Source organism: Astatotilapia calliptera, chromosome 14 (genome assembly GCF_900246225.1).
Source record: "Astatotilapia calliptera chromosome 14, fAstCal1.2, whole genome shotgun sequence".
NCBI classification, from domain to species: domain Eukaryota; kingdom Metazoa; phylum Chordata; class Actinopteri; order Cichliformes; family Cichlidae; genus Astatotilapia; species Astatotilapia calliptera.
This window is the reverse complement of record NC_039315.1, coordinates 16906730-16933489: the sequence shown is the minus strand read 5'-3', so window position 1 is coordinate 16933489 and position 26760 is coordinate 16906730. Positions and strand designations below refer to the sequence as shown.

At 39.7% G+C, this 26760-nt stretch overlaps 1 protein-coding gene across 1 annotated transcript; it reads left to right on the top strand.

Moving 5' to 3' along the window:
* Positions 1 to 2626: 2626 nt before the first annotated feature.
* Positions 2627 to 7718, top strand: LOC113036989 (uncharacterized). The gene is made up of 7 exons (XM_026193648.1): positions 2627 to 2656; positions 3649 to 3767; positions 3850 to 4038; positions 4636 to 4788; positions 6227 to 6385; positions 6830 to 6925; positions 7004 to 7718. The coding sequence occupies exons 4-7, from the start codon at positions 4666 to 4668 to the stop codon at positions 7322 to 7324; spliced, it is 699 nt and encodes a 232-aa protein (XP_026049433.1). The 5' UTR covers positions 2627 to 2656; positions 3649 to 3767; positions 3850 to 4038; positions 4636 to 4665; the 3' UTR covers positions 7325 to 7718.
* The last annotated feature ends 19042 nt before the right edge of the window (positions 7719 to 26760 follow it).

Here is a 26760-nt window from a genome sequence, read left to right as displayed (position 1 = left end):
CAACAGAGCTGAAAAGAGAACATAAATGTCCAAATTGGCCATTAGGGGACTTTTAACAGATTTTAAACAGCCACACCACCAGCACAACTCGGTGTCCAACATCCAATTACTCCCATGTGCGAATAGGGCAGGTAACTTCTGGTAAATTCACAGCGAGAGAGTTTCCTTCGTACATCCTGCCACTGTACATCTACAGTTGGCGCCATCCTTCTCCAAAACCAGACCAAATATTTCTAATAGCGAAATTTGATCTGACATCAACTATCTTCTGCTACACAGTGGAATATCTGGGAGAATGTCTGCATCTTCCCAACACTTTCCTTTGACTAGAGTTTATTTTGAAGGCTCCTTATAGGGGTTGGATTACTTTCACTATGCTATGTTAAACCGAAGCATTTATAAACTCCAATAAAGCTGGCAGAACACGGGCAAGATGAATTACAGGTGTACTAAGTGCATAGTAGAGTGTCATTAAAACAAGAGGTAATATCAGAAACGTGTAAACATGCTCTTAATCCAAGTTCTTTGAAATGCCTTTTTGGCATCAAAGTTCATTTAAGCGTTTATTTAAAATGTTTCAAAATGATCTGCATCAGCATCTGATATGTTGTCTTTGAACCACTTTCCTTTTTGTAATAATTTACATTTTACACAACATAACTTTAGTTATGTTTACTTGGTATATCTGCAATCACATAAGTGAAGGCTTATACAATATAATATCTGTAGCAAAGGTTGTGTTTGTATGGCTATAAAACCATTTCCATACTAAACCTTTGAATTAAATGGTCCCTGTTGTCTGTGCTGGATGTACAGTATATGTGCATATTAGGAGGCCTTTTCTGGACTAGTGCTAGATTGCAAAACCATTCAGTACTTGAAAGTCACATTGTAAATATTTCCATGTTCGTGAGTCTTATATTCCAACAAGGGTGAATTCTGCAAGCTGTTCTGCTGGTGGTGTTTTATCTATACATGTTTTAATGCAGCGGTCCCCAACCCCCCGGCCTCGGACCGGTACCGGTCCGTGAGTCGTTTGGTACCGGGCCGCGAGAGTTGAGGCTCAGGTGTGAAATGTGTGGTTTTCAGGGTTTTTATCGGTTTTCAGCGTTATTTTGTTATCGTTTTTATCGTTTACTCGGTTTTCCTGGGTCTTTTCACGTGTGTTATGAATAAATCTTCTTTTTTTCGGTACCGGTACTAGTTTTATTTTGTTGTACTTATCCACGACACCTTAAAGGCCGGTCCGTGAAAATATTGTCGGGCATAAACCTGTCCGTGGCGCAAAAAAGGTTGGGGACCGTTGCTGTAATGTGTTTCATGATTTCAAATCCAAAACTTTCTGTCAACGTCCACAGAATGAACCTTTTGTCAATATTTAAACAGCACAATAAAACACTGTGCAGTATGTCCTCCAGAAGTTTAATTATAGCACAGCCAGGTATTGCCTGCCAGTCGGGCTTGTTATCCTTTGCTGGACAGAATCAAGGCCATCATTTCCCAAAATACACAACAATTTGCCAGTAAAATAACCAGCTTCTATAGCCTTACAAATAAATCACTTTAAGCTCCTTACACTGTAAAAAATCAAACTTGCAGTTGTTGAGCTTACAGTCATTTCTTTCACAATTCAACAATAAAAGTTCAGTTGGCCCATAAACTCAAATACATTAAGGGTTTCAACTAATCATTTAACGTTTTGGAGCAAAAGTTGGTCTCAGATTAAATTTATTGCTGGCAAAATGAATGAATTCAAGTTTTACATGAGTTGAAGCTGTTGGCGCCTTTCTGTGCCTGAGTACGCATGCGCATCTCATATTTTTGGATGCTACGGGGTCTACTTTGCGCTTTTGCAAGGACTGAAAGCCACCTGCCCGTCTGCCTTAATGAGAACGTGAGGCTAGGAGCTGGATAGATCGTTCATCTCAAGTTTCTAAAGGCAAGTAATGTTTCTTTTATTATATCAGACAGTATATGTTTGAACAGTCTCAATTTGTCTGTTAGAAATATCACAACTGAAGTTCTTCGTATTTTTCCGAAACTTAGCATAGCATTACTTTCTTGGCTAAGAAGCCTTGTGGCTTATGGGTATGTGTTTACTATATCATTTAAGATTCCATGTCACAAACCAATGAAAATCCGACAAACTTCGCTACTAAAGAGGCGCGCTCATATCTGACAAGCCTCCGCGACACCCCCTATGCGTATTTCATGAAGTGCAGTCTGTGGCCGCCATACCACCGAACGAAACAAAATAGGCTGGCTCACTCATGACCAACGGCAGCAACCCCCCGCCGCTATTTAAATAAAATAAAATAAAGTTCGGGGGCGCCTGCTGCCATGTTGTTTAATTTGTTCGAATCACATCTAGCCAATAAAATGTGTGCTTTAGTTTCTGTGTGAACGGGGTGGTGGAGTCCTCATGGCCAGCGAGCTCCACTAAATGAAATATGAGATGTGACAATATAGTTTATATCGATGTAGTCTACATTATCATTATACTCGTGGAGCCGCAAGTTTGCCTCTCTTTCGTCCACTTTTGTCTCTACGCTGTGTTACTCCGCCTCTCTCCTTCACTGAACACAACTCCCCCTCCCCCATCGCTTCACCTGCAGGCAACGACAAGATGGACACGGCAGCTATCAAAGAGGAGCTGGTCGGTAAAAAGAAAACATTTGAAGATGACTATTTTAGTGCTGTCAGCGTAAAGTTAATGCCATAACTGCATTAACGGGGCAAATCTCCGTTAACTAGTTACCGCGGATCACCCCGTGCGTGGGGCTGGGTGGCGTTAGTGAGCTAACCGGGCTAACGCGTTGACGCACGGCCTAAAATCCTTTCATCTCAAAAATCGACAGTCTGCCTTATGTATGAATTCTGGTTGTGCTTACTGACCTCGAACCAATTTTATGTGGTACACAGCTTAAAAAAATATGTCAAAAAATGTTTTGGTACGACTTTGGTAAGCTATGAAGCTGCACTGCTTGATGGATTGTTGGAGCATTACGGCTACCGAGGAGCCTCGCAGAGTGATACGTACTCTGCTTCAACGTAATATTACCATATTATGTGTGTAAGGACCATAAATGGCACCTGTAAGAGACACGGTTACAAAGAGAATTTCAAACTCCAGGCTGTCAGTTGCGCAGTAGAACTTGGAAACAGAGCAGCTGCAAAATCTGTCTTTGTTATTATGCTCAGCATCTTTTATTTTACATTTTGACTGCACAATTGTGAGCTTTTTGTTATGCACAAAACAACATTGTTTTGGTTTATTTATGGAGCACCATTAATAAATGCACTGATAATTTAAACAGATGCTTCAGGAGTTTTATCCCACTCATACTCTCAATCCAATGTTTGTCATTCTAAGTTGTAAAACCAATCACACAAAATTATCCTTGGCTTACATAATACATCCCAGTATACTGTTGGTGCATTCCATGTAGAATACAATTTGTTAATAATAAATTAAATAAATTAAACATTTGATGTAATGTATGTTTTGTAAATTATTTGTTTTACTGTGTTTCACATGGCATTTTACAAGGCAGAATCAGCTCACTTTAGTGAGCCAAAAAAATTCTTAAGTAATGTCAGGAAGCTGGTATTTTATTTTAAAACTAATTGCTATTTTTATTTATTTAGAGAATTAAAAGCCAACTCCAGACCACTGCTTGTCCTGATTTATGAGGGACTGATGAGGAGTTGGTAAGGAGAGGAATCAGAACAGGAGTGCCTGCCCCCCGCCCCAAACACATTATCAGGTAATGTAACTTTGGTAATTTGAGATTAATTCAGGTTTCTTTTGAATTGTTGACACTGTCCTCTCCTCTCTTCTCATTATAGCTTTTGTATGCAGTGCCAGTTCTGCTCTTTTGTCTGTTCAAGCCAAGAAGTACTCTTAAGACATCACCAGCTACGACATAGAAGAGGATTTCATTTGCCCTGTGTTTACAGTGACTGCGTCTGTTCGTTCAGGACACGAGGGGCATTGAAGTCTCACCTCAGCAGATCACACAACAGGGCTAAGAAAAGGCAGGAGATCTCAACATTTTTTTGTGATTTTTGTGAATTTAAGGAAAACTGCTCACAGCATACATTTATTTCACATATTTTAAGGCACTTAAAAAAATCAGACTGTATCCTGTCCTTTCCAAAAATGTGACTATGCTACCAACAATTTAACAACCTTTACGTCACACACAAGCAGAAAGCACAAAAACTCAAAAGATATAAAAAACTGTATTAGACTGATTTCTCATGCAAATGCATGTCCTAGTGAAAGTAGCTCCCCTGATAAATCCTTAAATACCTCTCAGGAGCCAGAGACATTACCAAGTGGTTCAGGTGTAGCATCAAGTGATAAAGAGGACAATGAGTTTGTAGATTACCAATGTCTTGAACATAAAATAGCTAGACTTTTTCTATGCATGCAAACATTGTTACATGTTTCTAAAAGTGCTTTGCAGAGAATTATTGAGGAAATTAGTGACATTTTAAAATTTTCTCAGGTTCATTCATTTCAAAGAATCAAACAGGTGCTTGCTTAACAGAACATTGAGGCAGATGATGATGTAATTAAAAATATAAATGATGCACTTTTCAAAACCAACCCATTAATTATCTCAACAGAACCAAAAGGTGAAGAAGAGGGATAAGAACATGGCACTCATCACCCAAAAGATGGACATCACATTCTCTCTCAGGAGGAAAGAAGTTGTGGAGATGCAGCCCTTGGTCAAGGAAATGCAGCTCAGATGGCCAGCTCTCTTCTTGAAAGAACAGGTAAGATAATCTCTTAAATATTTAAAGGAAAACTTCCGTTTTTTTCTTCTTCCCTTTTTCCCCAGTGTGGTCTTATTTCTAAAATTGAAAACGTTCATTTATTCACCCAGAAAAATTTCAAGGCATTTGGAGTTGTTAGAAAGAAATTTTAATCCCAATGTTACGAGTCAGTCGTTTTGCAAGAGAGAGCTGAGCCACGGTTATGGGGAAAGGATTCACTGAGACAACTAAGAAATGCCTGAATTAAGCCAAAAACCACTCTGGAGGGATTTTAATCTAAGGAAATAACATTAAAATGTGTTTAAAAGCTCCAAAAAGTTGATTTTACATGATATAGGACCTTTACAATTCCTTCTGAACAACTCCAAATGCCTCGAAACTTGTCTGGGTGAGTAAATGAACGTGAGCTCCATTTCTTGTGCCCTTGAGAAGCATCTGTTTGTATCACTCCAATATCTTGTAGAAAAGGTTGAAGGCTACCGTTGAGCTAACAATGCAGAACAATAAAATATAAAAAAATACTTGGCTCTAAAAATATGAACTCTATTGAAGTGAAATCTATTTACTTGTCAACTTGCTGTGTATAATAACGGATTGCTTTTATTTCACTCTTCTCTGGGCACCCAAAGCGCTTTATAATTCCACTACTCACTCACTCACTCTCACATTCACACATCGGTGCAGGGAAACCACAGTTGTAGCCACAGCTGCCCTGGGGTAGACTGACAGAAGTGACGCTGCCATATCGCGCCACTGGCCCCTCTGGCCAACACCAGTAAGCGGTGGGGTAAAGGGTCTTGCCCAAGGACACAACGACCAGGACAGAGAGAGCTGGGGATAGAACCAGCATCCTTCCGGTTACAGATGAGCTTCCCAACCCCCTGAACCACGGTCGCCGCAATGACTTGTCTTCACTGGGCATCTAGAATCTTTTGGTGCTGACCCTTAGCGGGCAACAGCCATGAAACTCACAGAACAGGATTGAGAAAGTCACTTACGTGTTATGAAAGTATACAAATTTGACCACAGGATGTTATTCTTACTTCATTTCTACATAACTATAAAATTAATGGAATTTTTTCAATGAATTTAAAATACAATTTATTGATTTATTTCTTTTCTGCAATACATCCTGTAACAATTGAAACCATTATTTTGTCTTATCAACATTTGATTAGGTATTCTATAGACTTACTGTAAAATCTGCTGATCAGATTTTTCTTGTTTTTTGTTTTTTTTTAATACGTCAGTTATAATTTGTACCACCACTACCACTAAAAGAAAAAAAAAAATCCAATCAAGGCCTGACCAATAGATCAACCGAGACTAACTAAATGTTTTGAAATTAAGCTCTTTTAACCAAATTTGAAAACAATGTGATTTTTATATAATGTACCTTTAAAAGTTTTCTTCTATATTTTTTTTTGTTGCTTTGTAGATTTGTGCGGAATTCTCACGCATTACCACCAAGGATCTCATGGGGACCTTCATGACTGCCCTCGACACTTACTCACTTCGGCTGATTAAGCTGTATCGAATTAGAAAAGCTGCTTTCCGCAATGACATGGATTCCCTGTTGCAGAAGTTTGATGAACAGGTAATATATAAAAATGTATTTGTGTCTGGTTTATGAGGAACCTGAAGTTCCCACTGTAACGAAAGATACTTTATTAAATATTTACTAAATTGATGTAAAAATTGTTAGTTTTCAAAAAGTGTGTCCTGAATGGGATTACAAGCTAACAAGCAGCGCTGTTTGGCAGATTGCAGGTAATGACAGACAGTTCAACTCTCATCCCACTCATGGCACTTTTTGTTATAAATGTTGTAATAAGTGTGCTACATTTGTTGCACATCAAAATTACTTAAAAAATAAATAAATTAAAAAAACTGACAAAAACATGACCAATTATCTGTAATAACTCATTTCAACATCTTATTTCTTAAGGCTGTATTTTGAGCAACAACACTTAATGTGTTTTAAAAACAAAATGGTAGGTTTATAAATGAGACTGAGTCTTATTTGATTTCCTTGTTTTAGGTCTCAAACATAGTCCAGCATCGACGAACCATCAGTTTGGAAGGGTTACCGATATTTGTTCGCGACGACGAGACCAAACTCTTCTTAACATGTCTGGTGAGTATGCAAATCTACTCAATCTTCAGTTTTGGTTTTCAGAGACTTATATGTACTGTTGTTTTTTATTTTGCATAGGATACAGATCCAGTTGAGAGGGCAACCCGAGGTGTTACGGTGGGCATCCTCACTGTTCTGGAGGACTACGTGGGACCCAACTCGCAGTCCACAGTGGTCAACACTGCCATTGTTTTGGAAGAGGACATTATTCTTGATGATCTGCCAGACCTTCCCACTGCCTTTGCCTACTTGTTTGGCCTACTTTATGGGCTCAACATGGAGTTTCCCAAAGAACTCAAGTACACATTTGAAGCTGTGCAACACATTTTTATGGAGTTGACATCTACCTATTCCCAGAGGATAAGAAGCTTCAAAACCAAGCTCTTAACCAAAGTCTAACCTATTTGACAACATGTTCAACTCAAATGCAACTTGTGTAAAACAGAATGGCAATTTGTTTTGATTTACTGTTTTTGGGTTTCGTGGCAAGTTGCTCTGAAAAAAGTTAATTTCTGTCTTTAAGAAAACGGTAAGGTGCAGAAAGTTCTGAATCAATGTCTTCTGTTCTAACTTTACTTAATGTAGCTTGCATGGCTGATTGCAGATTTCATGTATAACATGTTATTATAAAATGTTGAAAGGTTTTATTCTAACTTGAGCTGTTTTAAAAAATTTTATAATCTGGTTTTAGGTACATTTGTATTAGTTTTATAACAAATGTGGCGCGATACTGAACTTCACAGGAAATTGGAGTGTTGATACCATTACTATTAAAAGACAAGTGGTGGAAAAATTTGTTTGAAAGTTGTTTGCTGTATGGAAACCAGATAGAAGTTGTTCACATCCTGCCATCTGATGTTTTGAATCCGTTTGTTAGTGACTATCTATCAAGATAGGTTTGATATTCTGTCTGACAACACCACCTTTAAAATTGGATGAGTAACATTTGTTACAAAAATTTGACTTTTTTTGTGTTTTTGGAAGGACTTTATTTGTGGCTGAATGTTGTCAGTATGTTAAAAATGGCTGATCTCAAAAGTCAACATTGTCAGTGGTGCAGTTGTGTTTGAACACAAAGTTATTTGAAAATCAACTGTGTAAACATTCATTGGTACAACAGGGAGCACCTCATGAAAACTATGAAAGATACTTTTTCTAAACTTTAGGAAATTGATTGGCAAAACAAAAAAAATATGTTGTGTAAACTTTAGGAAATACGTTGCCAAAACTAAAACTAATACCTTGTGTAAACTTTAGGAAATACGTTGCCAAAACTAAAACTAATACCTTGTGTAAACTTTAGGAAATACGTTGCCGAAACTAAAACTAATACCTTGTGTAAACTTTAGGAAATACGTTGCCAAAACTAAAACTAATACCTTGTGTAAACTTTAGGAAATGCGTTGCAAAAACAATAAAATATGAGTTGAGAAAAAGGACAATTATTAATTTTGTCAACACAAAAACATTAGCTAAAGCAACTTATCACCTAAACTTGAAATTATAAGTTATCCATCAGAACCTAAAAACGTAAATGCAGTCGGTTGCCTTGAGTTTTTAAGTTTTAGCAACGTTTTTTTTTTTACAGTGTAGACACTGCACTGGCTAGACAGTCTCTAATAAATACTTCAAGTTAACACACACTCAGCAACGGATCTCGGTTGCCACACACAAATACAGACAGTAGACACATTTCTGCACTTAACCACATGAACAGAGACAAGTACACACACAATCTCCCCCATCATCCTCTACGGCGTCTCTCTTGATCCCCTCATCCTGTCTCCTCTGTCTCCCTTTCAACACAAACAAGCTCACGTTTGGAGAAGAAATTGTTCCAATAAATCAAAACTGTAACCAACACCAACACAACTCCTGTGTTTCTCTGTCCCACTGACCCCAGAGCCCCATTAAGCAGTTCTAGCAGGGCCCAGAGAGGAAATAAGGCAGCCTGAACTCCTTCCTCTCTTTCTAGGCTGGCCCAGCGAGCACATGGCAGAGCACGTTTCCCACACAATGTTGGGGTTCACCTCTGACTTCTGACCCTAAAGAGAGGGGGTTGGATTGGACTGGGGTGGGGGACCACCCAGTCAGACTCTTCGGGGGCCTCCTGGGGATGGGATGGCTGAGGGGTGTGGGGCTAAGGCTTAAGGGGACGGCATTATGGTAGGTTAGGAAAAGGGGAAGAAGATTAGAGAGACATATTAGTTGGTGGTGGAGGAGTTTGAACCCAGAGGAGGATGGGGGGGCAGTGAAAGGGGGAGGGGGTGACGGCAGCTTTAAACTTTGTGAATGGGTGTTGCAGTCACTAAGTGCTTCATTATATGACTAGAGGACAGACAAAGAAGGACTAAACACTGTCATGACATTCGGGGTGAAGGGGGAAGAAAGCTTGTTCTGAAGCTTTTATTTCTCTTAGCACACCTGAGGGCGGAGTCTTGATTTGTGTGATTTTGTAACTCTGTATCCAAGAGATTAAAAGGCGCATTGATTGAAGTCAACTGTTGCTAGAGGATTTAGTGATAATGTCAGTGTAGGAGTGAGCATGACCGATGAAGTGAAGATAGACTGACTCTGTGCCTGCGCTGTAAATCTCTCTTTATCACCTACTAAATAATGAGCGTAGGGCGTTGCTTATATGGGGAAGTGCATTAATAAAGCTCCAGGAGTGTGGTAGCACATCATCAGGCTTTAAAACCTCACGTTTTGCTATTGATGCACTCTGATGTATTTTCTTGGCATCCGAGAATTAAAATATAGTGAATGAAAGACGGCAAATATTTCATGCAAGAAACTTCACATTTGTTCCTTTGTCTCTTTGTCTTACAAATGTGATTTTCTTGAAAATTCAACACTGTACTTTTTAGCAAAGAGCTATTCAAGCATGAGGACAAGGTGGATTTTGGGGAGCACTATTGTAAGTGTAAATATAGATTAATACACATTTTTTTAATTTAATGAGATTTCACAGCAGCAGTTGCATGTGGGACTGAGTCGAAATAAATTACAATGATTGTCTATAGTAATAAAAGAATATGTCACTCGGTGTCACATGTATGCACATGACACAAGTTAGCTCCAGCTGTAGGAAAAATGTATAAGCTGTGTTTGGTGTTTTTATGAGATATCTTCAACACTTTTTCATTTAATAGTCTTTAAAGGTGCTTTTTGTCCTGGTCTTCATTTTTATTTGTTGGAGTGCGGCATGTAAGACATAACACAAACAAAGGGAACACCGGCGAAGAGAGGAAACAGGCAAATAAGGTAATAAAGAAAGAGTGACAGTGGAAGCAGAAGAACAAAGAGAGTGAACACAAAAGGGTTTGACAGGACCCGGGGAGGAATTTGCCGGCAGGTAGCACTGGGGCCCAGGAAGTAAGGAGATGTGGGAAAACATGGAGGGGGGAACAATAGCAGTGGTGTATGTGTGTCTGAGCGTGCACGTGTGTGTCTGTGCGGTTGAATGAGGAGGTGGGGTGCAGCAGAGCCCGGGGGTAGATCAGTTTACCCACCACCACTTACCTGCTCAGCACAACACTGATGCTGGAAGCAGGCCTCAAAGGGAGACTTATCAATGGATCCCATTCATATCAGCACAGGAATGTGTGTATGTGTGTGTGAGCATGTCTGCAAAAGACATGAGCCGTTGATTAATTGATGCAAAGATAAGCAAGAGAGGAAATCTTTGAGACTATGGTCAGTTGCACTCTAAACTGAGTATCGGTGTTTACACTTCCTGTGTGTTTTTCAAACTTCAGCTAAAACAATCCTTTTATATTATTGTGTCTTAAATGAGCCGCTCTTTCGTCACATGTGAAAAGGTCGTGTGAGGATGAGCAGCTCATTATCACCTACAAAAACACTGTAGGTATACATGCTGATGCTTATGTGCAGGACTATATATAATATCGTTTGCCTTCACGTGCAAAAAAACTTTTTTTGTACGTGGTTTAGCGAATTAAAGAGAGCAGCGAGGATGTTTTTTTCGGAAATCAGCGCAATGTGGAATTTCTTGAAGAAACAAAGAGGGTTTTGGTGAACAGTCTGACACCAGAGATATTGTGTTTGCAATATTTTCACTGTTGTTTTAGATTTCCTTATATAAAGACAGCAGGCACAATGCAAATATACCAAGTCTTTAAATCCCTCTGAACAAATGTTTTATCCCCTAGTGACTGCTTTAATAAACTCTCTGCCCCACACAAAGTAAAATGGAGAGCTACAATTTCATCCTAACAACCACAAAAAAGAAAAATACATGATTTAAGATATGAGACATTTGTACATATCCCCTTTTGCTGTTTTACACTTCTATTGCATTTCATATGGTTATCTCTGCTACACAATGTTTAGCTTTAGTAACTCTGCAAATGATGATATTTACATTCTAAACATGTGATGATCTTATCACTATGGTAGATCTCTGAAGATCTGAGGTGTCAAACATCTGGTCTGGGGGCCATAAGCTTCCTGCCAAAAGGTCCAGTTTGGCCAACTGGATGGTTTTAAAATGTGTGTAAACTGCAGTGAAGTCGTTAATATATTCAGCTGTTCAACAACATGTGCTGATATTACCGGTGCAGCAGTGCGACTGTGCAATATGTTAAAAGCACATCTAGATGTTGACATTCAAAGCCCTGCAGTTGTGTAGTTTGAAAAGCTCAGATTTTTTGCCTGTAAAGATCCAGTGTGATGTGTTATTTTAACTGAGCTTATTGACTGAGGCATATTACTGAAAGTGGAGTTATTTTTCTAAAAACTGTTTTCAGACTGTTTATCATCATCTTTTTGTTCTTTTTCTTTTTGTTTTATTTTTCATTAACCTCCTAGGACCTGGCATCCACATATGTGGACATCACATTTTGGGTTATTTAGACCAAAATACTAAATCTTGCTCTACAAGGGCCTGATATCCACTTACAAGGACATTATACTGCCACTGTTCTATCGAAATTTTAAATGAATATCCTCATATGTGGCTCTCATTTTTATTACAAACAAAAATCAGGTAAAACAAAAATCTGGAATCTGGTAATTCTTTGTTTTTACATTCATCAAGTCCCAATATGCCCAAATATCAAAGAGAAATTAAAAATGCATGCCATGGAAGAGTTCGGGCCTTAGGAGGTTAAAGGGTTTTCAAATGTTTTTACCTTAAGGTTTTTTTTAATCATTCCATTGTTTTTACTAGTCTGGCTCATTTAAGGTCAAACTGGTCTGTGACCAATAACCGAGAATGAGTTTGACCCCTGCTGTAGATGAAATGCTACAGTAGTATATATTAAATGCTTAAAACACACAGTCTCTACTAGATTTGACCACTTTCTTCCACATATCCAATTCAGGATATATCCTTAAACACATAAAGCAGGAATAGGAAGCATCATGCAAAAAACTTGACATAACATTTGTATATGGAAAATTTGACACTTGTATTCTGTGTAATAAATGCCTCAACTATGGAAATATATACATATGGCACAAATGATAAGGCCATAACGATGTCGAGACTGATGCAAATGTACATGACGGTACTTCAGAGTGCAAAGCGAAGGCCCAAATGCAACAGTTTTGCTGGTTTTGTGTGGAAGAGCCATCTCCTTAGCGTCATCCAATACCTGAGCAGCCATGCTGAGTGTTCTTATGTCAATATAATCTGCAACATGGTTGTTAAGTCCAACACAAAACTTTCTCAGAAAGGCAGAATAATAACTATCATAATGGTTTACAATGACATGCTTAACAATTATGAAGATGCATTTTCTTTTAAAAATTCCCCCAGTCCGTCTTTACTTTTGCTTTGGTAAATTATGACTATTCCTGGATTTAATACACAACATATACTCTAAAGGTGGCACATGTGGTTTTACAGATGAGAAGCTCTGAAAATCCCATTCCTATCAATGGAAAGTTGATTGAGGCAAACTGAGACTATTTGCTCGTTTGTGTGCGACAAAGACAATAATGGAAACATGTGAGTCAAGAGTGACAGATGTTTGAGAGTAACCTGAGACAAGCTTTGGTTTTCACTCAAGCGACAGAAGACATGGGCCACATTGACAAAAACAAGTGACCCACAGCAGCTGTGGGACATAGCATGTGTGTGTTTTGTCATATATGTGTATATGTTATGCGTGCTGCGTATATGTGTGACACATGATAGTGTACAGGGCAGATCCCTAACACAGATAACCATTTGTCAGGGGATTCCCACACTAAATGTGAGGAGGAGGAAAGATTGATCATCCTTTACTTTGAGCCTTCCTGCAGTGAATCTGTTGCAACTAGCTTGGAAAAGAATAGTCAGGGCACTTGTCTCTTCATGTGCGAAATGTCAGAAATCTGAACCAGATGAAGGCTTCGTGATAATAACAGCGAGGAGAAAATTGAAAAGATGGAGAGTTAGGAACACTTTGGATAACGGTGACAGTAGGTGATCTTTAGTCGCAGCCACAACAATGCTGATTCACTGTGCACTGATCGTGCTGGTTGACTATCAAAGCGACACACAGGCATTTGTTTCTTTCCGTCTTTTCCTGTTTGTGTGCGTCTGTAGCGGTCAGCACGTGTCTGCGTTTGATTGAAATGCAAAGCCTCTGCGTCCTGCATGAGGAGGTCACGTTGCAAACAGGAAGGTGCTGACGAAATCTTTATTTTCCAAACACGCTGCTGTGGCAGAGCAAATAATTTGCCTGCTGAGATTATTTGCTTTGAAGGGATAATGGAGACAGTGTGGCAGACGGTGGAAGAGCTGAAACAAAATGCGGTCCTAAATACTGTAACGATTTCAAACTCGAAAACGCTGCGCCTTAGTTTCTCCTATTTGCACTGAATGAACTCAAACCATATTTGAAGAAAGAGGTTGCTTTGGATCAGTGTTTATGCCAAACAGACTGAAAGCTATGTGGGGCATAGGGAATATTAGAGAGCTGCAATTTAATAAACAAAAAACAGGAACACGTTTGTCTTAATGTATGAACATTTCCAAATTACCAGAGGATATTGATGTGACTTCATTTAGTAGCCACTGGGAAGATATTTCAGTTTCATAAAGAGAGACATTAAAAATGTGCTCAGTATTATGCATACCACATCGTTAAATCTGAAATTCACCATTATGACTTACATGTGGTTTAAAGCCCTGAGCTTTAGGATAAACCCCTGAGATTGGGCTTAAAGAGGCTCTCCTCTCAGCGGAGTGACATGTCCCTTTATTTGTCCCAGCAGGGGATCGTAATCTCGCTGCATGCTCTAGCTATCATTGACTCCAGTGTCCTCCTCTCAAGGGAGCTGCTCATGAAATGCACAGGAGTAATGCTCATGAAGTAAATTATATATAAAATGTGGTTGAAATTAAGATACTTTTTTCTCTCCCCTGTTTAAACACAAGTCTGTGTGTGAGCTAATCTGCAATCTCACTGGCTAGCACGACTAAAGAAATCTCATAGGTGCTGTCATTGGAAAAAAATGTTGGAAAAAAGAGAAGCTTTTGCTGTTTGAACAACAACCAACACAATCATCAGTCACCACTGTTTACATGAGGAATCTCCTCTTTCCTGGTTGGGTGTCTCATTTCTGTTTAACTTTGAGTCATCATTAAATAGTGACATCACCACCGATCCCTGAGCACATCTTCACTCAGTATTAATGAGCTTAAATAAAGTTTGTATTGTGTGCCCGATCAGTTGCCTGACAACAAGATTTTTTAGATTCTGCTATTTGCCTTCCAAAGTCAGCAAATGGTATGTTTGCCAATTCAACAGAGACTTTATGAAAACATTATTTTCATGCTTGAACCACACTGTCAGGTGGCATAAAGGGTTAATACGCCTTAAACCGTGGAATAATATCAAGTTATCTGATGTCTGCCAGTATGCAGTGGGGGAAATAACAATTTGATCCTCCGCTGAATTTCTAAGTTTGATGACTTATGAAGAAATGTTTGGAGGAAGTCACATTAAAGTCATGGCATGACCTTGCTAGTGTCCAGATCTCAATCCAATAGAAAATCTTTGAAGGGAGCTGAAGCTTTGAGTTATCAGGCCGTAGCCACGAACCCTAAGGGATTTAAAAAGCTTGTGTAAAGAGGAGCGGGCCAAAATCCCTCCTGAGATGTATACAAACGTCTCACTGCTGTGCTTGACAACAAGGGTTTCTCCCCCAAGAACTAAGTTCTGTTTTGTTTGGGAATCAAGTACTTATTTCACACATGCAAATCCATTTGTAATTTTTGCATAATGTGTTTTTTTCTGGATTTTGGTTGATATTCTGTTTCTCTAAAATTTCTGGTTAAGTGCGTAAACTTACAAATTCAGCAGGGGATCAAATAATTATTTCCCCCACTGTACCAACACTGTGAAACCCTTGGCACTTTGCTACATAACGAAAAATACTTGGAAAAAGTCTGTGAAACCTCAAAGCATGGAGATCAAACAGAGAGTCCATCCATCCATTCATTTTCTTAAACACTTATCTAGTTCAGGGTTGTGGGGGTTACGTCTAACTATACTTGTGTTCCCTGCAGTGCGTCAGTTCCAGTATGCTGGTGTCCGCACATAGAGACCTTTAACTCTATCTAGGGTCAGTGGGAATGTCGTTCTTGCTTATTGATTTAATTGACCTAAGACAAACTAAATGTCAGCAAAAAATTCTTATAAGATTGCTCTGTGGTGCCGTGTGTGTATGAGAGCGTCATTAAAGAAATAAATGAACATCTGAAACTGTTGCAGACCTGTTTTTAATACACGGTCACATGATCACACTGACACATGGGCCTTTCACATAGGCTCTTATCTATATTGCTTGAAAAGACTCGCTCTATTCCATGACAGAGCAAAGTTCACTAGTTTCACCATAGCAATCTTTCAAAGAGACAGCGAGAGTGTGTGTGTGTGCCTAACTTCCAGTAAATGTCCCTTTCGCGGCAGCGTTTATGGCAAGCAGGTGATCTTTTTCAAAGCTGCTCTTTATCCTTAGCTGTTCTCCCTCTGAATGAGTGACTGACGTCAACGCTGCAGAAAGACTGATAAAGCTGAGGTGTAAATTTCACAGCAATTAATCCTGGAAACAGACTTTATAGCCGGCCTCTAGCAGAAGATTTACAATAACATTTCTCCACCACTCCTTTTATTCTTTTGAACACTTTTCCACGCGTCTTTCTGTTTCACCTCCCTTCTCCTTATCTCTTTCCTCTGGCCCTTCTTGTGTGCTCCCTCCCCCTGTATCCTCCCATGTCTCCTTTCTATACAACCTTTTCCTCCTCCTCAAAACTTCGATATCTTGCCAAGAGTTGCACTATTGCGTCCATCGCTATCTTTACTACCCCCCCCCCCCACCCCACCACCACACACAGTTATGTCATCGCCTGTCTGCAGCCTCAGGCCTTCTGTCAATCACCAGGCCATAAAACAGAAGCCTTTCCATCCTGCCCACTTTCCATCAGCTCACAGACACACAAAATGTCACAATGCTGTTCTCACTGCTCTTTCGTGCTACTTTTTCTTAGCTATGCTTGCATGTCTAATTTCAGGTGAAGGAGTGAGATTACATTTACATTAGACACAGTGTCTTAAATAGGCCACCGACTTTATATAACTCAGCAGCCTCATTTAGCAGCTTGTCAAGTCTGTTTATCTTACTATATTTATGTGACTGGATGTTTCTAGGGTCTGATTCACTCTGCTGTCAGTGGGCTCCGTAGCAGCTGTGAGTCCTGTTATTGGATAAATGTCTGAGTACAGTATGTACATCGCTTTGGCTTTTGTCTACATAAGTTTGTGGGTTGTGTGCCAGAGTTGCTGTCAATCAGCTCAGTGTTTGCCACAGTGTGCGTGAGTGTGATGAACAGAACATTACATTGAAGCTTTTGGGCGGGTTATGCAACTGGGGAGTGAGGACAGAATAATGCATAGGGGCGGACATACAGTACACTGTCTACCAAGCTGTGACATGTCAGAATAAGAGAATGGCGCCTGTTGTTTATCTGCAACTACGCTTCACAACACATCAATAAGGCCTCTTTGAGAGACAGATACACCGTGGGTCATCTGTTAACCTGCTTCTCATTCCCACTATCTGACCTCTAGACCCATGTACACTCCTATTTGTGCTCCACCTATACTGATCAAACCAATTCAAAAACCCACACTAGCTGAATATATTTTTATAAACACCATCCTAACCAAGTTTTTGAGTGCTGTTTTGCTTTGCTTTGTTTTTTGGAAGGCTTGCCTGAGGATAGGTTTAGATTTACCTTAGTGATAATGAGCTATTTTGAAGGCACATAGTTATTCATGTAGATCCAGGTGGAAAAGCATACACAGTGATGACAACAATGTTTAAACAGATGTTAGGCATCACTTGGACTCAAGTTTTCCATGGATTAAAGAAGCTGCAGGTCAACTTTAACTTGCCAAGTAGCAATGTGATACTTATTAAAGAGAAGATGAGAACATAAAACTTGCTTTCTGCGTTGATTAACTGCAGAAATTGGAGACTGGGAAATAAAATGTTAGAGCTCCATGTTGTTGATTTTCTTTTTAATTATATATTTATAATTATATCTGTCTATATATTTGCTGTGTAAGTACTGCAGTTCAGCGGTGTGTAGTTAGATGCTAATTCCAGTATGGAGTATGGACTGACAGTCTGGAGTGAGTCTATCTATAGGCCCTCTGAGACATCTGCAGCAGCTGGGAGTGCAGTTACTGGGCAAACGTTCATTTTCTATAACAGAAGGGTGCAAAGAATAGCAGGATGTCATAATGAGAGAGAAGAAATGTTCAGAATAAGGGTGTTCTTCTCAGGGAATCACAGTAGTAGTATTACATTTGTGAAGAAGTGAACTCCATTGTTAAGGTCTGGACTGGTATAGTACTTATATAGCTCTTCCCCAGTCAAGCTGAGTGTCTGTAGTGAGATACAGAGCAAGATGGAGACCAAATAATTCTTACAATTAAGTAAACAAAAGTGTGTCTACAATGGAAGGAAATAGTTAATCTGTTAAAACACGCAGGAATATTTACTATATTCAAATTAAAGAGAACTGAAGTAGCACATGGTACAGTGCTGAAACCACCCCATTTTTACAGCAACAGATCTCCCTTTGAATGGATTTTCTTCTGAATTACCATATTAAGGTTATTTGCTCGCTGAAAACAAACATTCAGAGCAATCTGATGCCTGGAGTCTTTGGCTCACGGGAAGTACATAAAAGATATCATTATTTAAAAGTTTGCCCATGCCTATGAACTCTTTTGATCCATAGTTAATTTATTCTGATATATACATGAAAACACAGGAGTGCCTCTGAGCATGCACATATTATCCCATACATGCCTGCAGAGTGGCACACACAGAGCCCTTAGTTTTAAAATGCAATAGGTCTATATTTCAAAGGCCAAGGTCAGAACGGCCTGCACTCACCAGGAAGTTACACAGGAATGAGACCAATTAGAAGGCTGCCCAAAGGAGGTATTCAATCCCTCTTTTTCTCTGCCCCCCTCCCTTTTTGTCTCCATTCCTCTCTCAAATCCCACCAGGAATAAAGCCTCACATTGTCCTTGAAAATGATCCCCATTTTTATAAAAACCTAAAAACAATAAATGCAGATTTTTCTTTCCCTTGAATTTGACTGTTGGGTGCAGCTGTCATATGACTCTTTTCCCACAGCCAGGCAAAATGTGACTGCTTTACCCTTTCATTTTACTCACATCACACTCCCTCACAGTATACTCTGCTCTCTGGATCTGCCTCCCCTCTGTTTTTCCCAGACCTCGTGTAGCTCATTCAGTCCTTCTCTCCCTTCTTGTCTCTGTGTGGTTCACTCCCCCACACACGTACACACACACACACACACACACACACACACACACACACACACACACACACACACACACACACACACACACACACACACCACACATGCAATATGATTCCCATGGTGGTTGGTCAGCATATGTCCACTGATAACAATGCGAGATGCTCAGCCTTGACTTGCAATGAACATCTGCTTACTCACTTTATAAACCAGTGCAGGCAGAGGTGACATGGTAAGTGAGGTGTTTTTTTTTTAAACATTGGATTGGTAAGGAATAATTCATCTTCAAGAAATAGAAGTTCAAAAAGTAAAAAAACCCGTCATTAGTAAATTTATTATCGTACACATTGCACTTTTTATTGCTAACACTGATGTGTTAAAGGAGTTGAATGAGTCACTTGGGGTATACACAAAAACACACGTGAGGAATCAGCTACACTGACACTGCCAAAAAACTATCAAAATCTGCCTACTAGCACCTATAATGTTTGGTGGTGAACATGTTTTATCATGTTTGTTCAACCTGCATACAAACAGAAGTACAAATGGAACAGTTTGTAATTTGACAAAGGGACACATGCAGGTTCTTAGTTCTTAATCAACTGTTCACTTTAACCTCGTAAAAATACCAACATATTATTAGGTGACATTTGAATATTCAGTAAATATCACTTAATTTTAACTGTTTATAACACCGTAATTACACATTTTCATTATTGGCACAGTGCACATATAGCATAGTCTGCATGGTATCAATCCAGTTGAGAGAAAATGCTTGCGTCAACACTATGCTTCAATAGCAGCAACTGGCAGAAGAACACTGTCATGGGCAATCTATGCTTTTTGAAAGAGTGACACTGATTGGGCACAGAACATCACAGCCTGGAACATAATACCACTAGTTCATCTTCAGTGGCGCAAAACATATGGTGAAATTAAGTGGACTAAAAATGCAGAACCTGCCTGTCAGAAGGTTGCTGGTTCAATCCCTGGCTCCTCAACTCTATGTGCCAAAGTCTAGCTTGGGGAAGACATTGAACCCTCAAAACCCTCAAACTGTGAGTGTGTCTGGGATGGCTAAACTTTATGCACTATTACAGCTTGGTAATAATGTGGTATTATTGGGGTAATAAGGTGGACACGAGCAAGATATTAGAAATACAAAGTATAGTAAGAATAGTAATAATGGGCCAGAAACAGGAGGTCCTAATATTGAAACAAATGTATACCTATGAGGCAAAACCAATTAATAATAGTATAGTGAGGATAACAATATAATAGTATGTTAGCAATATAATGGTAATATCTCTGCGTTAGTCTTTTTATAGTGAGACTTGTGGTAATAACACCATAATAACCAGGTAATACTGGATGATAATATAATATTAGCACACTGTTAACATATTATAATGCTCGAATTACTTTTAGTTTATGTCCGTAACATTTTTCTTTGCTCTAAGCTAATGATAAAAACATTGTCTTTAATGTTGTGACTTATAACCAGAAAACGGTAGCTTCTGTTTAACAACCAGAAATTGGTTGCAAAATATAAAAGTGTCTGTTTCCATCTAATTCCATGTTAATAACCTGTTAAAGATTATCTGGACACATGGGATAGTTTATGTGTAATAATCAGGAACCAGTTATGCAAACTGCAAAACTGCTTGTTTCTATTAATTGCATTAATATAATAACAATTAATAAGGATTTTTATTTCATATTTGTAACTAAACATTAAATTTGATCATTTACCTTTTGCTGAAATGACTATAAGTTTGTGTTAAAATGACGAAGAAGAAAAATATGAGAAGGCACTGATAGAAAATTACCAGGAAAGCTTCAGCTTCCTAAAATATAAAATGTGAATGAAGCCAGGGCACTGCAGAACACACATAAGAGCCAGTTAGAATGAAACTAACCTACTAAGCTGGTAATTTTTCATTTGCAAGAACAACACGTCACATTACTGAACTGTAAGAATTTAATCCCACTAAAACCCAGTTTCAGGTTTCTTACTCTCATTCTTCTAGAGGTGAAGGCAGCTTTACTGCTGACACAAACCAGACGTCATGACCCTGTTCCCAACGTGTCCAAACTCCCTCCCTGTACTCAACATCTCAGCTCTTCCTGATGTTTTTGTTGGCTGACGCTCTGTAGACCAACAAAGAAATGAATCAGCAGGTCAAAGTGAAAAGGAATCGGACAATAACGCCCCAATCAAAAGCATCAAAGCCATTTTCTGAACTGAATAGAGAAGCTTGGATGGTGATTTGACTACCTTTCAGTGGTGCACTCTGAGAAAAGCCCTGGAAAAACAGAGAAACAAAAGCAAATGGATGATGTGGATTCACGTTGCTCTGTGGCATCACAAAAGCGAGTTTGTTCTTATAAACTTTACTGGCAGTGACTGGATACATTCATAATGTCAAGTGGAGGATGGGAATGGGCGAAGAAAGGCCAGAAGGGAGGGATTCACAGAAAAGAAAACGATGGTGTGACGTTCAGTTTAAAAGTTTTAACTCAATAAATTGTATGGGAAGGAAAATGTAGGATTGGGTTAAATGCTGCATCAAGACAGATTTACTAATCAACTTAAACTTTCATACTCATTTTAGACAACTGGATAAAAAGTGAATAGTTTACATAACAGAAATCAGAAATCATACTTATTCTATCTTTTTTCAATCCACAGTGGTGTTTAGATGTTTGGATGCATTTTTTGAGGTCAACAACCATGCAAGCTTCTGAGGTCAGCTGTCAATACTGGGCAACATCATGTTTGTCTGGTGTGAAAGATATGTTATCATTGCTTTGTAGTACTGTGAAAAGTTTCACATGAGTCAAAACAGTGAAAGGGCTTTGAAGATCCCCACAACGTCTCACGTTTTCAAGATGTTCCAGCATCTCTTTCTGTATAATCTTTGAGCCACAGGGATGCTGTACTGATGTATCAGTGAAATGGTGGTAATGACTGACACAGTAGTCCACCACTCAAGCCAGTTTACAAAAACTGAGATGCATGACAATCCAAAAACAAGCATGATGGACACCAGCAGTTGTGACATCACTTTTGCTACATAGTGCATTTTTGCAAAGACAAAAAGTGAACACGAACTAGGTGTAAGTCAGTAGACAAGATGATGGGTTACAAGACAAGTCAGCAGAGGACTTGAAATTTTTGGTTGATTAGCACTTCATAAAATATAAACATAGTGCTAAAAACAGCAGTATAACTTTTTAACTTAAAAAAAAACCCATTTCAGCTTTTAACTTAGTTAACAGCCTATGTGTGATTCAAGTTTCACCTTCATTTTTTTGAGCAGCATAGTTCAAATTGGCTATATTTCTTTTTTCATCTTCTACAGGATACAGGAAATATGGCGATTATTCTATTACCACTTATCTAAACTGCTTACATCTTGTTGTCAGGTGCTGCCTTCAGTCTCAGATCATTTGGGTCCAGACACTAAGTCTGGACAGTGTCTGGAGTAAAGGCCCTCCTACGGAGCTCCTCTTATAGGTCACATCCTGTCCAAAGGGGGAGAAAGAGAGGGCTCCTCTTGCCGTGGGAGGTGGTAGGCTGGAGGTCAAAGATCACGGCTGCTTTCTCAGGTTTCAAAGCATGCTGGGGGCTGAGGTTGCAGGGTCACAGCAATAGTTTAGCTCTAGTTAGGGCTGCTGTGTATTTGTGGGTAACAATAATGGCTTCCACAATTAAACACTAAAAACTGAAGCACTTATATCCTCTGCTGAAAGATGGTGATTGTCAGGGTAACTTTTGGTTTTGGGAGATCATGTGGTCTGTCTATGGGGGCTCCTCACCTCCTGTGTAGTGCACCACATGCTCAAACAGTGATTTTAGTGTATGTTGTGTTGTTACTGTGAGATTACTAAGCAATCAATCATTGAGGGCAGCTCTATGTTTGACTTCAGTGGACAAACACGGTCCCAGTGTGAGCTCACTGTTGGGAATAAAAAGGCTATTAGGTCTGGAAGATTTGGAAGTGTGTGCATGTATGGTTGTTTGTGTATGTAGGGGATTATGGTAGAAAGTGGGCTGATAAATCACATTTTGTGGTTTGAAGAAGAAGAAGTGTAAAACAACAGAACGCCAGGATAAAAAATGAGAAAAATTACATATATAAATAAATAAATCAGTGTGTTATGAAATTTGGGGGTGGAGACTTGGCGAAGAAGAAATAAAAAAAAAAGCCAGTGGGAGGTCAGAGAGAGAAGAAAAGGTAAAGGTCATTCTGGTGGTCAGCAACTGAAGAATAAGGCATTGTATTTTTTTGTATTCAATGGAGAAATGAATGCATATATTCAGAAGTGGGATAAAGGGCGATTCTAGAAAGAGAGAAGAATAGGGGGTGAAAAAGGGAGTTAGTGTGGGTGCAGAAGAACAAAATTAAAGGAAGACAAGCGCAAGTCTGCCAAGACTGATGAGATTAAAGACGGGGAGAAAAGCACAAATCAAAAAAGCTGCAAGAAAAAAAAGGGCGAAGAAGAAAAAGTACGTCAAATGTACAAGCTGAATCCTGTTGTCATCCAGTGAACTGGAAATATGCTCCACTGTACAGGCACAGAGAAGTGGAGCACTTCTGCAGGTGTTATCTCAGTTACTGATAAAGAGCTTTAGGCGCAGCATGCCGTGAGGTAGGGAGACTGGCCGCATAGGGAGAGAGGGACGTGCTTACATAACTGGCCCCGTAACTTCCAACAGCTGGCTTGGCCGGGCTTGCAGCACTAAACTCTGAGTGGCTCGAGATTCAGATTTCATATGTCTATCGGTGAGTACATTAGAGCAGAGTGAGGAACAAAGTGTCCCTGGCCATGAGAGATTCTGTTTCCTGTCAGTATGCATCTCCTTAGGCTGAGCGGGAGAGCATATGTGTTGATGAAGCGCCAAGAACTGAGGAAAAAGCCACGTTAATTTGCTGATCCACTTATTTATTTCAAATAGTTTGGAGCAAATGATGACACAAGGTAACACTTCCAAGCTCAGCACTCTTATCAATCTTTAAGAAGTTTCAACATGAAGTAAACTGTGTATCTTTGATGAACCATGAAAGATGTGTATCAGTAGCCAAGATGAAGAAATGAGAAATGAAAACTGGGGCAAAGAAAGTGATTCCATTAAACCTGCAACAGTGTTTCCACAAGATTCATTTTAAACTACAAAGACTGAAGAAACAATCAGAGCTGTTTTTTTTTTTGTTTTTTTTAAAAACATGCCTCATTGCCTTTCATCCTGTGACAGTCGGGTTTGACTCCAAACCCTGAATTGGATTTGAAAATGGATGGCTGGAACTTGCCTTATTACCTTGTTAGGGTGAAGGGATCTCAGCTGTCATATTTAAAACAATACCATATTTTCCTCTACTAACACTACCCATGCTCCAGTGTTGGTTGATCTTTTTGTGCTGCTTGCAAGCTGATATACTTAATCATGTTAGGAAGAGTAAAACAAATGTAGAAAAAAACACTATAGTCATTCTAGCTGGTTGGCAGGCATGTATAATTCAGCTTTTGTTTTTATAATTGAGATGCTTTTGAAATTAAAATACTTTCATAAGGAGTTATAGGTGCATGAATGCTAAAAACAGGTCATTTTAACCCAGCTGTGGCCCCCAGCTTTGTGGAGTCTTTCACAAACTGTTCATGTTGAGTCTGAGACTGCAGAGGGTCCCAGTGCTGTGGAAGACATCATGCCAGTGGCCCCCAGGATTACAGGCCTGTGGCACTGACCTCCCACGTCATTAAGACCCTGGAAAGACTCATCCTGGATCAGCTGCGACCCATAGTCAGACCACATCAGGATCCCCTTCAGTCTGCTTACCAGTCCCGTCTCGGAACAGAGACGCCATCATCTATCTGCTCAATCGTGTCTACACCCATCTGGACCAGCTGGCGAGCGCTGTGAGGGTCATGTTTTTTGACTTTTCCAGTGCTTTCAACACCATCAGGCCGACCCTCCTGGGTGATAAGCTAACAGCGATGCAGGTGGATGCTTCTCTGGTGTCCTGGATTGTTGAGTACCTGACAGGAAGACTACAATATGTACGTCTCCCACAGTGTGTGTCTGACAAGGTAATCATCAACACAGGGGCACAACAGGGGACTGTCCTCTCCCCCTTCCTCTTCACCCTCTATACCACAGACTTCAGCCACTGCACAGAGACCTGCCATCTTCAGAAGTTTTCTGATGACTCCGCGGTGGTTGGATGCATCAGCAGGGATGATGAGACAGAGTACCGGGCTGTGGTCGGCTCCTTTGTCACGTGGTGTGAGCAGAATCATCTGCAGCTCAACGTGGCAAAGACCAAGGAACTGATCGTGGACTTCAGGAAGACCAGGAAAACCTTGACCCTTGTTTCAATCAAGGGGGCCAACATGGACATTGTGGAGGACTATAAATAGACAATAAACTGGACTGGGTTAAAAACACCATTGCACTTTACAGGAAAGGTCAGAGTTGTCTCAATATTCTAAGGCGGCTGAGGTCCTTCAACATCTATTGGACAATGCTCAGGATTTTCTATGAGTCTGCTGTGACCAGTGCTATCCTCTGTGCTGTTGCATGCTGGGGGAGCAGGCTGAGGGTCGCAGACGCCAACAGACTTAATAATGCCAGTAATCTTATGTGGATGAAGCTGGATTCCCTTAAGGTGGAGTCGGAGAGGCAAATGTTGTCCAAGATAAAGACAATGTTGGATGATACCTCCCACCCACTCCATGATATAGTGGCCAGTCACAGGAGCACGTTCAGTGCGAGACTGAGATTACCAAAAAGCACCACTGAACGACACAGGATATCATTCCTGTCTGTGGCCATCTCCCTGTACAACTCTTCCATCTAATACACTGTAAACACTGCAATAGTTACATGCTTTTTGCACACGCTCTTTTCTACTTTGTAATATTCCTGTTGAATATTACAGATGTTCTTGATATTTAGTAGTAATCACCTCTGTTATTCCTTGATATGTTATTTATACTGGAGCAACTGGAACCCACATCATTTCCTTAGGGATTAATAAAGTATGCTGATTCTGATTACTAGGTGGCTGGGTTGCTATAAAATTGAATTGAACTGATGTCATGCACAGATTGCTCAAGAGTTGTTTGCCATATTGGATGTAATAACAATGTGTATTCCCTAATTCGTTGGCAGTGGTTCTTGGAAGTTTGTTGCTGCTGCCTATTGCAAAGATGGTGCTGTACCAACAACCTCTCTGTGATTGCTTTGGTTGCTAGAAAGCCACAGTTGTCTCTAGTTTTTCCTGTTTGTTGCAAATATTCACAACTAACCGAGCGGTACTAAAACTTAAAAATATGTGCTGGAAACTGGAAATAGAGACTACCTCAGAAAGTTGTACCTCAGAGCTGCGGCCAACATCTTTACTTGAAAGAAGAAACTCCTCCAGTTCGGCTTGAGTTGCACATTTAACAATTTCAGCTAAGTCCATTCACACTATGACTGCAGCAATTTGCTAGACAACAAAGCAATCACAAGGAGGTTTCTGCCAACCAGTTGGGGAATAAATGTTTTTCTCTAGCCACAGGTGGTTGCCAGCAGGTCACTGACCTGTAAGCTTGCATGACTGGGACTTTAGCAATAATTTTCCCAGCAACTGCCATCAACCAACTGCAGCTGGGAATATTCATTTTTTCTGGGTAGCCAGATGGTCACTGACAGGTCTTCAAGCCTGTGTGACTGGGGCCTTATTCTCTTGATCCTACATCATCACCATTATTGTCACAAGTCCAAAATGGTCAACAGGTTAATGTGTCTTGGTTAGTGGTCATGTGCCAAACAGTAGTGACATTACAATTTATCATTATGATAGGATCAAAAATATTAAACTCTAAAAACCATAATTGTCACCTTCATGGAAGAACTAGAGGAAAAGTGAGGTGATGATCACACTCATTAGCTTTTGTGTGGTTGATGTAAACTTTTGTCCCACGTGCCACACGCCCAGGGATCACCAAACAGGGTGGATTTTTCTCCCAA

Bases quoted from the DNA above. Each gene is read 5' to 3' on its own strand.
- LOC113036989 (XM_026193648.1), top strand. From the start codon at position 4,666: ATGGCACTCATCACCCAAAAGATGGACATCACATTCTCTCTCAGGAGG. The intron at 4,789-6,226 runs GTAAGATAATCT...GTTGCTTTGTAG, and splicing joins CTCTCTTCTTGAAAGAACAG to ATTTGTGCGGAATTCTCACG. The intron at 6,926-7,003 runs GTGAGTATGCAA...TATTTTGCATAG, and splicing joins AACTCTTCTTAACATGTCTG to GATACAGATCCAGTTGAGAG.